At 45.5% G+C, this 17,598-nt stretch overlaps 1 protein-coding gene across 1 annotated transcript in view; it reads right to left on the bottom strand.

Annotated features, from left to right (window-relative positions):
• Positions 1-1,368: 1,368 nt before the first annotated feature.
• Positions 1,369-17,598, bottom strand: part of Rdx (radixin) — a 65,307-nt gene continuing 49,077 nt past the window's right edge. Inside the window, exons 15-16 of the mRNA XM_050156303.1 lie at positions 4,295-4,388; positions 1,369-1,956 (exon numbers count right to left, since the gene is read on the bottom strand). Of these exons, the coding sequence (XP_050012260.1) occupies positions 4,322-4,388 (67 nt within the window). The 3' untranslated portion in view covers positions 1,369-1,956; positions 4,295-4,321. The remainder of the gene's footprint in view (positions 1,957-4,294; positions 4,389-17,598) is intronic.

Below are 17,598 nucleotides of genomic sequence, written 5' to 3'. Positions count from 1 at the left end.
AAAAAAAAAAAAAAAAAAAAAAAAAAAAAAAAAAAAAAAAAAAAGTAGGTGACTTCTTTCCCTTTTCCAAGACACATTACAAACAGAAAGTAAAAGTGGAAACGAGGGTGTGTAAGGCTCATTCCTTCCTTCCAGTCACCCCATTTTACAGCAGAGGAGTGAGAGGCCCCTGGACGGAGCAATTGGTCCAAGGTCAGTCACTAATTCCCACTGACTTATAGCGGAGCACATGCTGCAGTCTCCGGTCTTACCACCCCGAGGAAATCCTGAGGCCTGCTCAGTCTCTGCTTCCAGGCAGTCTCTCGGTAAGACTATCATCATCCCACCACAGACATCTCTTTTCTAACGGCTTCTGCCTGTGCAAGTCACTAGTCCCAGCCCCAAGGGATCTGTTCAGAAAAGCGGCATTGGCAGGGGAGAGCATCACAGCCTGATGATTCCCAGATGCTTCCAGTCTCCCCTCCCCCTTTTTAATACACAAAAAGTAGTAGCCTTTCAGGTGCTCCAACCCTCCCTGGTCCCAGTATGTTCCAGTCTGGGGCTCCATCATATCTGTGTCTTCTGACTGGATGGTTGTATGTCAAGCTCTATTTATGATTGAGGAGAGGCCCACTGAGAAACATCAGCAAAGCAATTTGAAAAGATACCACAGCAAAGCACATGATTATCTTTTAAATTATTAAAAAATGCTGCTAACAAAAGACCTTAAGTACATGAGAGGACAGTATTAATAAACATTCCTTGGAAGCAGATAAACAGCATTGTGTTTAACAGATAAAAGGCTTTATGTGCTCTCTGTATTGCCTTGGAACCTCTGCAAACCTACTAACCAATGAAAAAATTCTATTGTGGCATATTTTGTGTGGTTTTTATGAAAACCCTTAAAGTCTCCCTTTGTGCCTGGCAAGTACCTGCCACGTTCGCCACATCGCTGCAGCACAATATATTGTTAGGGTGACAGTTTGCAGTGTGACTCAGTGTCTGAACAGTCGCCTTAATGTCAGATGACTGAGTCACACTGCAAACTGTCACCCAATGCTTCAGTCCTGGCACAGTCAAACCTCCTTCAGCCAGGACCAGCGCCACTGCATGAATTACTAATGCTGCACCACGTCCCAGCTCTGCCACTGAACCCCCTCATCCTTTCTCCGAACGCTGGCTTGCTTCTTAGTAACACTCCCTCGCTGAAACTGGAGATGAGAAGCTGAGATGGATCAGGTGGTCAGCAGGTCACCAGTGGTCAGCAGGGCCTGTCAGTGAAAGTGTGACTGCCACTCCCTGCCACCGAGGTACAAAATGAAGTGGGGATCCAGGCTCCAGATGTTGTTAGAATATATTTATTGCTACATTTATATACAATTATACAAACAGCCCAGACAGGAGGGGGTATGTCACATCGATTTCTGCAGATTCGACAGGAGTACACACAGGAGAGGTACGTCACCAAATTTGCTCTCAGATAAAAGCCAAAGATAAGTCACATACATTTTTAAAAAGTGGAAAAGTCCTGATAATTCTCCCCTTAGATTCCATCTTATGAGCAGCTAGTCATGCAGAAAAAAAAACAGTGCGGGGGTGGGGTGTGCTGGGGGATTTCCAGAAGCTGGTGCCTTCCAGCATCTGTCTGAGAAAATGGTATCTTAAAGCCAGGCTCAGCAGGTGCTGGCTGGCTGAGGACCGCAGGGTCTGCAGACATCCCAAGTCCTGATCCATCTCCTGAGGTCTGCTCCTAGGAAGACAGTGAAAACGTACAGGAAAGAGAAAAACAGCAAGACGACAACCAAGAGCAAACAAGACCGGGGGCTGGGGAGAACACGAGCAAGCGCTCTGGTTGATGGGGACTAGCCCGTCCAGTTGTCCTGGAGATACCAGAGTTTGGGGTGTATGCCTTCAAGACACAGGGCTGTCTTAGTACATCCTCAGTCTGAAGCTCATCGTGGGTCAGCCACCAGGGACCTGTACAGACAGATGATGGGAAAGTCAGGAGACGGAAGAAATAAACATCACCAGGATGGGCTGCAAAGGGCCTGGCCCTGAAAACTCATGCTGGGCACTCTGGGAATGTTCCGAGATGGAACACCGTGGAGGAAATGGCAGGAGGCGCAGGCTGCCCTCTGACCTCAGAGCAGCCGGAATTGTCTGGGGCCTCAGAAGAAATCAGAACGGCAGGTTTGGGAACATTCTGACCCCCCGAGGCATGTTATGAATGTAGAGTTGGTCTAAACATTGCCCATCCTGTCAGTCACAGATGTTTCTGGTGTGGAGGAGAGGGTGGGGAGGAGAGGGTGGAGAGCCTGAGGAGTGAGCTCACCTCACTGACACTAGCTCCAAGTGGCACATGCCTCAGGCCACTTCATACTTCAGGGATCCCAAACAGAGAAGCTTGAGGTCAGATCTGACCCTAGCCTTTTAAGCAAAAATTAGCCTAGAGCCTTGAAGAGAACCCAGGGCCTGAATTTTGAGACCAGGAAGCCCCCCATCCACAGTGTGCCTGTTCATTAGTCATCTGGCTGTATTCTGGTCCAAGACTGTAGGGGGCGCCACCACTCACCAAACCAGCCACCCAGTTCCTGCCTGTGGCTCTGGATGTCACCTCTAATTTCTGGCCAACAGAATCCCACAGGTAGGCAGGATGACAGTTCTGGGGAGAAGCCCCAGACACGGAAGAACTAAGGCCTAAAGGACAGCTGAGTCCTTTTCCAGTGACAATTGGCTGTGGAAGCCGTGGTCCTTCCAAGGCTGACAGCTAAGTGACATTTCAGGCTGAAGGATGCCGAGACTGCCAGCCCCCTGTTCCATTCAGGAATTCGTCTCTGGATAATTTGAAATCTGTCATTTGAGCGTGGCTGCTCTGGTGAGTCACACAGACACTCTCTTTTTCTGCTTCTGCCAACAATAGCTTGGAGTCAGCCTCTGTCAAAGGAGTCACTCTGAAGAGCATGGGTATTAGCAGGTGAAATCACTGAGAAGCGGGTAGAACAGGCAGCCTACTTCAATCTGGGCTTTCTGCTAATCAAACAAAACAGGGTAAATGAATTTGTGTTCTGGAAGACCGGGTTTTCAGATGAAAAGCCACGGAGGATATTGTTTGCAGCAATCTGTGAATGTTTAGGATGTGTTTCCAGCAGAGAATTTTGTTTAAATACCAGGAATAGGAATCGTCAAATTCTATGTTTTTTTTTTTTTTTTTTTTTTTCCCCGAGACAGGGTTTCTCTGTGGCTTTGGAGCCTGTCTTGGAACTAGCTCTGTAGACCAGGCTGGTCTCGAACTCACAGAGATCAGCCTGCCTCTGCCTCCCAAGTGCTGGGATTAAAGGCATGCGCCAGCATCGCCCGGCTCGTCGAATTCTATGGATTTATAGTTGGCCATATGCCTTTCAAAATGAGTGCAAGCAGACACAGACAGGCACACGGCAGCCTTCAAATTCACTTTCGAACTGTGAGAGTTTCAGTGGCGTCAAGACTGTCTGGCGTGACCTCCACCTCACTTCAGAGAACCTCGAATCCAAGGCTCCAGGCATTTTTAAACTGCCTCACCTTGTGTGAGCACATGCTTCTGCTCCCTTCCATGGAAAGACATCTAAATGACAGGTCGCTGGAACGCAGCCTGTGTCGCTTCTCAAGCCTCACAGCACTACTGCCACTAAACAGGCAAAAGCTTGGGAAACTCTCCCAGGTTTGGGGGACCTCACCCTGGATCCGTTACAGTCTCTAAGATGAACCGCAGTGCTATGGTTTCATCTAGTCTTGGCCAAAGACATTAATTTTCTAACAATCTGTCATCGTGATAAAATAATCTTTAAATATAGCCAGACCGAGGGAGGTGCACAATGCTTTATTAATAAGGCTGATGAACCAGATCCTTGATCTTCTGACTCAACATGTGTGCACAACACTTCAATTGTTACTTCCAGCTGAGACCTCCGATACCCCAGTACATCCAAGTGGCAGTAGACTCCAACAGTCCTCTCTCCCTCCACAAATGCAAGAGAATGTCCCACCTAAAGCAGCACTTACCATATGGTCAGTTGACCACGGTCACCGATAAAAAAATAATGCATTTTCATAAACTTGAGCAAAGCGATTACAGTGGAGGGCGGTGTCCTTGACTGGGGAGGAGCCTAGAAGACGTGGGCAGGACGGGGTACCGCAGTGCACCCTGGCTCAGCACCTTCACCTGAACTGGAGAAGGCCCTCGCCAGCAGGTGAGCAGGCATAGGAGGGTCCCCCAGGATCTGAGCAGGGCCTCTGGGAGTATAGGCTCACCCCAGCAGCTGCTGCCAGCTGTGCTTACCTCATGAGCAGGAAGGCCTTCATCCTGTTACATATGCTTTATGCTGCTTTGGCACGAGCGCATCTGGAACAGGGCATACAGTTTGGGTCCCCACCTTTTGGAAGAGACATCAAGAGGTTAGAAACCACGAATGTGGAGGAATGCAGGAGGTGGCAGGGGGAGGGGGCTCAGACAGCATGCTCAGCAGTGTAGAAGCCAGGAAAAATCTCTCTTAGCCTGCGCTGTCCAAGGGCCGACCGGGGCGCTCAACTGCTAGCCTGAACTCCTTTTTTAACGATTCTTAAAGTTCACCTTTCAAACTCTACTAGTTGACCGTGGAGAGAAGAATCCCTTGGGATCTCTTGGAGGCGGGTGCCAGAGGGTTCTCTTAAAAACTGAGGAATTCTCCACAGACTGATTAGTCTCACAGTAACCACAGTTCTACGGCCATACATGTCAGAACTTCATCAGTGGGCATTCGTGGCTTACTGGGTAACTAAGGAGGACCTTGAGTCTTCCTGCCTCTGCCTCTTAAGTTCTAGGGAAGATGCACACCACCACCTGGTCTCATGTGGTGCTGGGGATGGAGCCCAGGCTTCCTGGAAGCCAGAAACAACGGAGCTACGCCCCAGCCTGGATGTTCTATATGATTCTGCAGTCTCTGCTGTGTCCCTAGGTAACAGGCAGCCTAGCAGGCCTAGGTTTTGTGGTGCCTGCTTTGAAATGGAGAATTCTCTCTGCTCTGTCCCCACAGCAGCTCTCTCCTTAGCTAGCGATCAGTCTGGGACACGGTGTCTTCCATATTACACTCAACTGTCGCTCTCAGGTACAGACCAAAAGCAAGGTGAAGCTTAACCCAAAAAGACGCGGCTGCACTGGCCGTGTCTACCCATCAGCCCCAAAGTGGTGCTCGTGGTATTTTCGGCACTAGGAAGCTAAGCAATTAGATACGGAAGTTTCTGTCTCCTAAGTGAGCTGTGTACTAAAAGCGGGGGGGGGGGGGGGGGGGGGGGGGGGGGGGGGGGGGGGGGGGGGGGGGGGGGGGGGGGGGGGGGGGGGGGGGGCTGTCTCCCTATAAACTGCAACGCCAAAAGTCCCCTGTGTGTGTGTGTGTGTCGGAGGGGGGAAACCTCCCTATAAACTACAGTACCAAAAGTTCCCTGTGGGGGGCTTCTCTCTATAAACTGCAGTACCAAAAGGCACCTGTGGGGGGCTGTCTCTCTATAAACTGCAGTGGATGGTCGCTCTGCAGCCAGGTTGTTGAACCCATAATAAAAAGCCTTATAGTAAAATATAGAAGAAGCTATAAATCTGTCAAATCTGTTAATAAAAGGATAGAAATAATGAGAGTTGCTAAAATTTTAATAATTTTGATTGATTCTTGAGCTTGTTAAACTGGGCAGAATTAACTAAGAGTTATTAAAAATTGAAACTTGAGAACATTTTAAGGAGAATTGAAGTATCTGGAGGATGTTACCGGGTAGCTGAGCGGAGCTAGCACCCCGTGGTACTGAATAGTCTTTCAAATGTATGGTTGGTTTTGTACTGCTGTTCCCTTTGGTTGATATCATTAACCACTGTTGAAAGAGGTTTAGACTGGTGAAGCCAAGAGGGTAGGAAAGCAAAGGAAGGAGAATGGCTTAATGTGTATGTTAACTGTTAAGGTTTAGAGAAAGGAAGACGGGAGTGAAGAGAAAGGCAAGAGAAGAGCCAAGAAAGGAAGCCCAGGGCGAGAGCAGAAATTCCCCAGCTTGCCAGCAGGTGGCGATACGAGATTACACTACTTTGAAGAACGCGTCCTCTGAAGGGGAGGAGAGGGTGGTACATACTGACCAGATGGGCAGGACAGTCACAGTGCAGGTGGCTCAGGACTTGTGGAGCTATAGTTAGGACATACGTTATATCAAGTTATTTCAAACACATACATTTGCTTTAACGATAAATATCTGTTCATCTAGTTTGGAAGATTAATCAAAAATTCTTGAGCACAGTTATCTCAACATACAACGAATTACATGGAATAAGTTTGAAACCCTCTTTTGTATTCTGTAAACAAACCTCTTAGCAAAATATGAATAAGCCTATCAAAGGAATTTCCATTAATCTGGTAAAGGTCATATCCCCAAACCCAGGATACCGAATGGTATCATATTAGACACACTGATCCGAGAGGAATGAGATGCCACCAGCATTCTGCACTGGGCTCCAATGAGCAGAAGAGTAAAGTTATAATGCTGGGAGGATCAGGGCTGTCAACACCGCAGGAAACCTGGAATGTCCCAAAGACTCTACAAATTATTAAAAAAAAAAAAAAAAAAAACACTAGGGATTCAGCGATGCTCTTAAGGCCAGCAGAGAAAAACTAATTCCATTTCTCTACCCTAGCCCTGGATATTTTCACTCATAACCCTTAAGAGATTGTGAGATAAGACTATTAATAAACCTAGCAAAGGACAGATGATCTTGTTGTAACAGTTTAAACAGCTTTACCTAAACACATGATGGAAAATGCCAATAAACTGAGATGAAGTCACCGTTATCAGGAGGCTCTAATATCATACAGATGTAAACATTTCCCATCGAAAACTTTCTCATCATAAAAGTTAAACTAATTCTGAAATGTATACAAAAAAAAATTGGGGTCCATTATAGGAACGCCTCATCAGGATAGAGAAACTGCAGAAGTAACCTCCATCGGGAATGAAGACTTAAATGAAGACAGGCTGGTACTGACCAGAGACAGACATGGTGCTTCCTGGAGCAACACAGCGAGATGGGAAAAAAGCAGCAATGGCAACCAGCAGGGAGAGCATGAGGATCCCAGAGCACAGTCTCCCGCAGCAAGGACAGGGCCTGCTACCCTCTGCACAGGCTCTCCACCCTGCCTGGGAACCATGCACCCGGGGCCGGTCATGGCCTCCTCGACCAAGCCCACCTACAGCGCCCAGGAAGTTTGCCCCTGAAGCCCAGCATGCACTGAGCAAGTAAGGGACCCTACTTCCCCTCCTCACAGGCTGCCTAAGCCACTCCAGGACTTCCCACACCAGTCCCAAGGGCAGGGCTGGGCCTTTCAACCCTACTGTGTCTTATTCCTCTCCTGGGCATCACAAACCACCTCCCCAGAAAGAAGCAAAAGGGAAAAGAGCCAAGAGACTGCTCCAGATGTGTAGAACAGGAGCAAATATGGACATCCGAGACAGCCTGCCTCCCCGTAAATCCCTAATCCCATCATAATGACACCTAGCCAGAGTGACCCGGAAGAACCACCACACGAAGAATTGAGAAGAATGACTAACGATACTCAGTTACTCAAGACATAAATATACGAGAGGAAAAAGAAAGAGGGAAAAGGAGAGAGAGATAACTGAGTGCATCAATCTGAGATGTGAAAATAGGAGACACGAAGAGAATCACTGAAGAAAACCCAACTGATTTAATGCTGGAAATACAAAATTCAGTAAGTCGAATAAAAACCTGAGCGGAAAGCCTTCGTGATAGAACAGATCGCGCTGGAAACAGAATCCGGCAGGAAGGTATGGTGGATGAGTCAGAGCAGCCAGCAAGGTCAGTGTCCTTCGGGGGACTCTGCAGGCGTGTTGGTTTAAGTTGCTGCTAAAAGGTTTCAAAGGGCAGGACATGCCCTTTGCTACAACAAAGTAAACCACTGTGACCACATCCAAATTCCTGACAGCTGAGAACCCCACACCACGGGCCATTTGTGGTTCTGTCGTCTGCAGATGCAGGGTCTCCCTGGGCAGCTTGGCCAGCCAGGGATTTCTTATGTAAAACAGACGAGCTTCAAACACAACGCGCTCTTTTCCAACTTCCAAGCTTCACCTCCCAAGGACGGGATAGGAGGTTTGTGCCATCTGCCTCTTATGATTCTGACATCCAGCAAACAGCCTCGGGGACTGAGTAAATCTATCTTGTCTGTCTTCCTACCAGGTTGGGGTTCTAACAGTGATTTAAGCTTTTTTCTTTTTCCTGTTGCTTACAAATCTAAAGTCTCCCTACCAATGAAAAGCACGCGAAACCTGGATGTAAATATAAATGAAGCCACGCTGGAACCCAGGCTTGCGTACACCACCCATGCTAGCTGGAGAGTCACACGTGTGACTAATTGGTTCATGAAAGCAAAAACCTGATCTTCATATAAATAATTTGCCGACCCCAGATAGAGTCGCTCACCCCTGTGATCCCAGCACTCCGGAAAGCAAGGTTAAGAGCACCATGAGTTCAAGGCCAACCACCCTAGCTATACAGTGAGCCCTTGTCTCAAACTAAAGACCAATCCTTGCTCTGATTTGATGGCTAATATCTACAAATCTAAACACATCTCTAGCGATTTTCTCTTAATAATGTAATTGTTTTCATTTCAATTCCACAAGTAAAAATATTGTTTAATAGAAACAAGCACAATTAGATCTGTGCTTGTCTGCAGACATGGGACATCTGTAAAATATTGTGCTAGTTTTTCTTTTCAAATATCCTAATAAGGTCGAAACTACTGACTTACTGAAATAATCACACTGAATCTGAATTCTGAGAGCAGCGAAGTCATCATTTTTCCCCTTCCCCACTGACCTTCACTCCACAGCCACAGGGAACTACGGTCCTGCTTCCAGTCATCACTGACATCACTTCTCCCCGCCCACTGGGCTGCCTCCCTCCCTTGATCTCTTCCCTCCGGCCCCAACCTTTTGATTTTCTCCAGCCTGCTTTCGGTGGCCTCAGTTCCCGAGGAGTCCTGGAACGCGTTACTCAATGCCTTTGAGTAACACTGACTCAGCACACGCTTGCTGCTCTTCATGTCTCCAATTGTTTTCTATGGTTTCTTTTTAACTTGGTAAAGAATTGCATGCAAAAGTGCTGTATTGCCATCATTTCTACGCCCTCCCCCTGCCAGCTTCTCCGGGATCCTGTTCACTCCCTCTCACATTCATGACCTCTTCTTTAGTACTGCATATGTGCATAGATGTGAACACACATGATCGGCTGGGGACAGTCAGTGTCACTTCCGCGCACGTGTTTAGGTCTGATCATCTCTGATGATAATCGTAAGCTCGTCCTGGGAGCAGACTGATCCTCCCTCTCAACAGTCACTAATGGCCTAATAGGTCTTCACCTGGATTAAAAAGGCACCTCTTGGGGGCATGTGTTTCTTCTGATTTGGGGGAACTTTAACAGACAAGAAAAAGGTGGATTCTCTTCCCCACAAGGGCCAAGCACCTATCTCTTTTTGCATTGAAGCCAAGATCATCTCATCTTGAAGATGAAGCGGCTGAATGGAACCCAGTCTTCCCTGATGGGTTTACTTTCCAGTCCCCGCCACCCTGCTACATTTAACCTGAGAGTTGAATGAGTTCAGCTTGGTTTCTATACTAATGGACATACTCACTCGGGGTGTGCAGACAAGGAAGGCCTACAATAGCATTCAAGCATATCTTGTCACTTTAGTATACAGTGGTCGTGACAGGTATATAGAAATAGAAGATGTGCACATATATAGTCCCCACTTCAACGCAAACCTAAGTCCAAATACAGACTGCCATGATGGTTGTCTTTGGACAAACTACTGCACGACTAAGTAGGATAGTTTACCCTCTTCAAGGCCACTGTAGCCTTCCTGAGGTTGTGCTGTGGATTAGGGAGAGGTGTCCTTTCCTCCAGGCAGGTGTATCCCTGTGCATGGCCCATTAAGTACTGGACCAGCACCCAGTGCATCTTCACCTTCTGTCCCTCAAACTTCTACTGAAACAATTCGGGCCTACCTCTGGAAATAATGTGGTCTCCAAGGCCAAACTGCTCAGTGGACATGCGGCCTAAACCCCATGAACCAGGGGAGATGTGGCCTGGCCCCTTTCAACTTTAGATAGCACTGGCCTGACTTCGTTCAGAATCAGGCATAACCCTTTCCTTCTTTTCCTGAAGCCAGTCCACCCTTCCTGCCCTAAAGGTCTTCCGTGTGCTGTTCTCTCTTCCTGGAACACTTTCAGCTAAGACAGTAGACTGTGGTCCCCTGGGCTCCTTCGGGCAGGAGGGTCTATCTTGCTAGGCTTGATAAGCTTTTTCAAAAACTTGTGAAATAAGGGGAAAGATTTCAACAAAATCACATTTTACCTTCTACCTACTAATTATTTTGTTGAAATAATCCCACCCGGTTCTGTGAATTTAGAATTCCTCTCCAGGCATGGTTAGATTACCTGAAATGACTTGACCTGCCTTAAGTTATGTATGACCTCACTTCTCGAGGGCCTCCCTCCCTTTGATCCTAGCCTCTCAAATGCTGTGTCTGGAAGCCTTTCTGACTTATTGGAAGACATGCTGGGGCTCCGGTGTCTGAGGAACCATGTGTGCCTTAGAGACAGTACGAGAGCCCTGGACAGACAAGAGTCTGGCTAGGAACAGCGCACCCACCCTCCTGACTCAAGTGAAGGCAAGGGAGTGGAGTTTCTCTTCCTTAAAGTGGCAATTTACACACCACCTCTTCGTGGGGATGCTTGTGACCTCTGAACCCCGATAATCACCCCCAGTTTTTCCCGACTCAGCCCTGTGCTTTCATAGGTCAAGTGGAAACGGAATTGCTTTCATGGGTCAAGGACGGCTCAATAGTGGCTAGTTCACAAACCTGACCTAGCACAGAAATGTGCAGTGTTTTAGCGCCACTTACTCATCCTGAAAGCTTTTCCTACAGAAGTCAGCTCAGGGCAAGGACGTATGTCACTGTGTTGTCCTCAAGAGCGAGGACAGTGTCTGGAAGGTTCTCAGCTGCCGTTCTTTCCCCATCAAAGACCCTTAGGAGTTCCACAAAAGACCTATCTGGAGGCCTTCCACAAACAGGCCACAGCTGACTTCACTAGCCATGACCCCAGACAGCCCTTCGACTACTCAGCACTGCCCCAAACTCAATCCCTGCTGACACGGCAGATGCCTGGGTTCCAGCAGTGGGGAGTGTCACAGTGAGAAGTGTCACACTCTGAGGCCTCTGTGCAAACTGCCCTGGAGACCAGCTCTCCACATTCACCAAAGTGTCGCTCGGCCTCGGAACAGGGGGGAGCATCCGTGGTCTAGCCGACAGCAGCAAGAGACTGTCTATCCGCTGGATGCTCATCTTGACTCTCCCGCTTCCTCCTCTGACTACGCTCTTTTAACTCATCAGTGAATCGCCAGGGCCTTATTAGTGTTACCACACCAGATGGTGTGGAGCTACTCAGTTAAGTGCCGCTCGGAACACATTTGCCCCAGAGGGTAATTATCTGCCACTTTACTAGAGTAGAGAAGCCTGTGGACTTGGGCGGGAGTGCCCGGTGGAGTTCATGCCGGAGTGGAGCTTTAGGCCCTTGGGGATGGTAGGACTCCGCTACAAAGAGCACCTCTGTTCTTTGAGGCTTCGGGATCACAAGAGGCAGTGGTTCCCAACCTTCCGACTACCGCAACCCTTTAATACAGTTCCCCGTGTTGTCCTGACCCCCAACTATAAATTATTGTTGATACTACATAATTGTAATTTTACTACTGTTATGAATCATAGTGTAAATATCTGATATGCGGCCCCTGTGAAAAGATCATTCAACCCCCAAGGGTCGCAACCCACAGGTTGAGAACGGCTGACATGGAGGTTTGTGAGAAACACCTTCCAGAAGACACTGTACACTTCATCTGATCTAGTGCTGTCTTCAGTGACTGTATCCCAAGCCAGTGTCATCACTGGAGTTTCAGGGGAGTCAGCCCACTGTGCTAGGTGCTCTTCCCTCCCCAGTTGTCCCCAGCTTGGAAGCACTGTTGGAGCTCTACAAGGTTCTGGCTTAAGCCCACTTTCTCTTCTTAACATTTTCCCGGCCCCAGATTCCATCAGGACCCAAACTGTACATGCACCCTACTTCTCCTCACGACTTTCCTGTGTCATGGGCTGCCTTCTGAAGCTCAGCCTTACATGCTTCCTTATGAATGGGCAGTTGCAGCACTTCAAGTCTTTCTGTGCCTTGATATAGTTGCATGTAAGTTATAACTTATCTCTTGTGCTTATAGAAATTTCCAGGATAGACTGCCCAAAGACGCTGCACACAGAAAATAACTATAGCTGTGTGCGCTGAGATAATCACCATTGGGTCACATCTTGATGATTATGACCCTTCACAATGACCTAAGAAGCTGGCTCCCTAGTCCCTAGAAACCTGTTTGCTGGCCATCTTCGTCATGACATCATTAGGGTTATCTGAACGCACAGAATTACTGTTGTATGCACCATACTAAGAGCTTTGCAACTACAAGAATTGAAAAGTACATGGCTATTAGCCAACATTAGACAGTAGTTTTTAAAAATATATGTGAAGTCCAAGTTATCCATATGATTCTAGAAAAATGCTCTGACACAGGCAATCTGATTCAAGCCTATAAACTCAGAAACCAGAGTTGCAATACAACACAGTGGTTAGACTTGGAATTAGAACCCAGAATCTTCAATTCTAGTTCACCAGAAACTTTCCTACAAAAGGTCACCAACAAGGTCCTGAAAATCCCCAAACAGGTCATTTAGAATACAAGCAGAAGAGTATTGCTACTCTCAGCAAAGCTGAGAACAGACTACATCTGGGCATGCCTCTCCTCCATAGGGCCACAACGTTCCTGCAGGCTAGCTACAGAATGCAACACTAGGCTTTCTTTAACCTCTGCACCTTTTAGTTATGTGTTACATTGCAGCATGAATTATCAAAGCCACAAGTTGTCCTTGAATCAAATCAGTGTACCCTGGCATACTGTCTCCCAGCTTGCACAGCATCCTTAAACTCTGCCTCCTATAGTCAGTGCAGTGACTCACACTTTCCATGTACTTTTTCCTGTCTGCAGACTAATCACTGAAAATGGCATTCTTCCATCCGGCCTTTCTTTTTAGCAATGTGTTCAGCAAAGCCTACCTTCCCTAAGTAGGGCATAATGGCCTGTAACCCCAGCACTTGGGATTACAGCACCGAAGCAGGAGGACTAATACAAGTTCAAGAGATTTGAGAGCTGTTTTAAATAAAAATTCTAAAACTTTGTTCCAAAAAAAAACAAAACCAAACAAACAAAAACCAAACCATCTTGCCAAGCAGTGGTGGCGCACGCCTTTAATCCCAGCACTGAGGAGGCAGAGGCAGGCGGATCTGTGATGAGTTCGAGGCCAGCCTGGTCTATAAGAGCTAGTTCCAGGACAGGCTCCAAAGCTACAGAGAAACCCTGTCTCAAAAAAAAAAAAATAAATAAATAAAAACAAAAACAAAAACAAAAACCAAACAAACAAACAAACAAAAAACCCAACTGCCTGGCATGGTGACACATGTATAGTACAGACCACCTAGGAGATTACAATCAAGGCAGGCTAGTTAATGCACAGGGGTCGGAAGCCAGCTTGGGTAACACATCAAGATCTTAAAATTAACAAAAGCATGGATTTTTTTTTTTAAAAAAGGAAAAACCAAAAGCCCTAGGTTAATGGCACCAACAAATATACCAAACTTCACCAAAATCTTGCACGCAGCAAAGGACATCAACAAAAGTGAGAGAGAAATTCACAGGATGGCAGAAAAATATTTGCTGCTCGTATTTGCTACGGAATTAAAATCCTAACTCTCACTGAATGTGTGGCACACACCATTAATACTAGCAGAAGCAGACAGACCTTTGGGAGTTCGAGACCAACTTGGTTTGCACAGTGAGTTCCAGGACAGCCAGGGCTATCTAGAGGGACCCTGTCTAAGAAAAATCAAACTAAAATCCTGACATAAAGGCTAGCTTGAATTCTGAATATAAAGATCTCTTTTAAAAATTAATTCAACCAAAAATAAATTTAAAATGGACAAACCCAAATGAATAGTCCTCAAGGAAGATACACAAGAACCATAAGCAAATAAAGAGGTAAGTACTCAATATGCTTTTTTCATTTAAAATTCAAAGAAATGTAAACCAGAACCACAGGGAGTTACTACTCCATTGTCAGAACAAATAAAAGGAGCTCTCCAGAAAATATCAATTGTCAGAGAGGGTACAGAGACCTGGGAGTCATGTGCATTTTGGTGGGAACACAATAGTACAGCTGTCATAGAAGATAATATGACAACTTTTCAAAATATTAACCATAGATTTAGCACGGGATCCAGTGAATCAATTTAGGGAGTCTGACATATATTCATACCAATGTTCACAGCACCATTAGTAAATGTGGAAATGGTAGAACAGTACAATGGTAAAAAATGTGCAAACAACCCTAATGCCAACTGATCAATAAATGGATAAAATCAATAAATGGATAACAATGGAGCACTTATTCAACCTCAACAAGAAATAAAACTTGTTGCTAAAATGAGATGACATTATGTGAAATGTATTAAGTATGCCAGAGAGAAAAGGATGGATACTCTGTGGTTTACTCTGATAAGGTGCCTAGAAATCCCACAGTTCAGAGACAGAAAGTACCAACAGTAGCCACCATGGACAGGAAGAGAGCTGTCCTTCAATGGGTACAGCTTCAGTGTGGATGAATATGCTCTGGAGATGGAGGCTAGTGATGGGTGCACAGCAATGACAACATGGTGCTACCATGTTGTATCCTTGAAATGATTAACAAGCTCACCGTACACGTTTGTCACAAAACAAACCCATATTCAGCCAAAAATGCCACCAAACTCCCACTTAACATACTGCTGCTGATGCTATTTGACTGGGTAAAAGGTCAATCTTCTTACAGTTAGACTTAAATCAGGAGCTTCCTCTCTCTGGGCATCTTTATTAATCAACATTAAAAACTTGACCCATGAAATGGATACTGCTATATACCAGAGAACCAGCTTCCCTGGGAACCACGCCCAACACCATTCTCTTGGCCGCTCTCTTTCCTGCTACTGCCCTTCCTTCTGTCTTGTTCTCATCATTGTACAACTGTCCTCTTTTAGCCAATGCATTTAAAACTTAAAAAACTATAAATGGAGTGATAATATAAAAGACTCAAATGCTACACTTGAGTTTCATAGGTTTTTAATATGAATAAAAGGAATCGGAGGAGGGAGATACTGTCTTAGGATTCCAATAAGTGCATGTTTGTAGATCTAATATGCAAACCAAGAAAATGAAAAGGTTATATACATTGTGAGTGTGAGAAGAATGTCACAATCCCCATCTCATCAGAAAAGCTCCCAAGTTGCCTGATTTGTCCCCAGATTCTAAAAGCCTGCTTGCTATGCTTGATACTATGCGTAAGACAGAAAGCTAAAGTCAGTACCACTAGCTTTTGGGAACAAATGACTCGATGACAAGTGTAAAATCCCACATTTTAAAATGATGAAATAAAAAGGAACAATTAAGACAAGGAAATAAACTTCAAAGATGGGAGTAACCGGTTAGCTAAACATGGAGGAATCTAAGTATACAAAATCGCACGAAGCAACAACATGGCACTGGCGTTTTCAAAGTAAACTGATACTGTAACCGAGAAATGCAAGTTGATGTAACAACTAGAATAAATTAGTATTTGAAGTCTCATATTTGAAGGGCCATGGTCTTTCTTATCTTGCTTCAAGTCCTCGAATATAGCGGGCAATTCACAACAAACGTTTTTGATTAAATGAAGGTTACTAAGTAAGAATGTAGAACCACTGAGAGTATAGGAGCTCCACGGAAAGACACAGAGGTGACCTAGAAGTCATGGACTTTAAAGTTCTAGATGAGATAAAGTTAACACTTCAATGCTTAAGGCAGTGTGCATACAAGCATGAAGGAAACACGTCAACCCTTGGGTATATGCATAAGGAAAATGTCATGCTTACGGCAGTGTGGACAAGTTTGAGTCAAACACTTGATTCACAGAGATAGAGGGGTCAGAGAGGAGAGGGACAGGAGTCACACAGCCTTTTCCATCATGAAATGGCAGCTCTTAAATTCCCAAGAGACAGACTCATCACTAAGAGATACGTCTAAGGAAAAACAGGAGTTAAAAGTATGGAACTGGAAAGCCAATGTTGAGAAAAAAAACATACCCATGTTTGACTTATCTATGGTGTAGAGGCAGGGGCGCAACTAATGGTCTGTTTATTTATTTGGCATGGGGAGTAGAGAGGGTGACATTTAGCCTAGGCTGACTTTGAATTCATTGTGTACCCAAGGATGACAATGAACTCTTGAGTCTCCTGCCTCCACCTTCTGAATTCTGAGATCACAGGTGTGGGCCAGCACACCTGGCTTTTGGACATTTTTATGATGTAATCAAAACACACACAGAATCCACTCAACTTCCAAAATGTTTGAGGAGAACATTAGTCTATATGACAGGCCACATCTGCCTCACGGGTTAGCAAATTAATGCAATATAATAATCACTTATATTTTAGTTAAAGTTTTAACTTTTAAAACAAGCTGAGTTTTCACTGGTCACATATACTTGTGAATTTAATGTTTATCCTTCTGTTTAAGACATCTCAAATCTATAAGGCGATGAAAATTTAAAGAAAAAAAAGGGAATTATTCTAGCCAACAGTAATGTCAAGCCATTTTTCAGTGCATAATAAAGAAAAATTCCAATAATTTGTTAAGTTTAAAAATAGTAATTCTAGTTCAAAAAAATAAAGCCTCTCTAGATAAAAAGTAAAACATCCTATAAAAAAAAAAAAGTCTTTGCTTTTCAAGATCAGAGACATGGCTGCTGCTCTTACAGACAGGAAAAGCAACAACTCATGGCTTTTAGAGTGTTCTGAGAGCTGTCACTCTTCTATTTAAGAATATTTGCTAAGGATTAGTGAGAGACTGTGATGTGGGAGTGATTTCTTAATAATAAAGAAACTGCCTCGGCCCTCATAGGACAGAAATTTAGGTAGGCGGAGTAGACAGAAGAGGATTCTGGGAGAAAGAAGCTGAGTTGAGAAGTCCCCATGATTCTCCCGCTCCAGACAGACGCAGGTTAAGATCCTCCCTGGTAAGCCAGCTCGTGGGCTACACAGAATATTAGAAATGGGTTAGAACAATATGTAAGAGCTAGCCAATAAGAAACTGGACCTAGCCGGGCCAGGCAGTGTTTGAAAGAATACAGTTTCCATGTAATTATTTCTGGGTATAAACTAGCCATGCGGGCGGCCGGGTGCCGGGGACGCAGCCCTGCCGCTCCTATTTCAACAGATGGCGCCCAGACGTGATGGGCTAAATCCACTTAAAAACCTGAGAGGGCTTAAAAAGGAGAGAGAGAGAATTTAAGACAGCTTTTTGCTGTTTCTGGGTTGCGTGCCGCAAAGAAATTGTCCTGACTCGGCAGCAGGAAAAAACTGGCTGTTTTAAAATGCCGGCTTTCTGGGCTGTGCCGCCAT

This window comes from Alexandromys fortis, unplaced genomic scaffold (assembly GCF_014885135.2).
Source record: "Alexandromys fortis isolate MF-2015 unplaced genomic scaffold, M_Fortis_MF-2015_v1.1 scaffold_89, whole genome shotgun sequence".
NCBI classification, from domain to species: domain Eukaryota; kingdom Metazoa; phylum Chordata; class Mammalia; order Rodentia; family Cricetidae; genus Alexandromys; species Alexandromys fortis.
The sequence above is the reverse complement of the archived record's forward strand: the minus strand, read 5'-3'. Positions and strand labels throughout refer to the sequence as shown.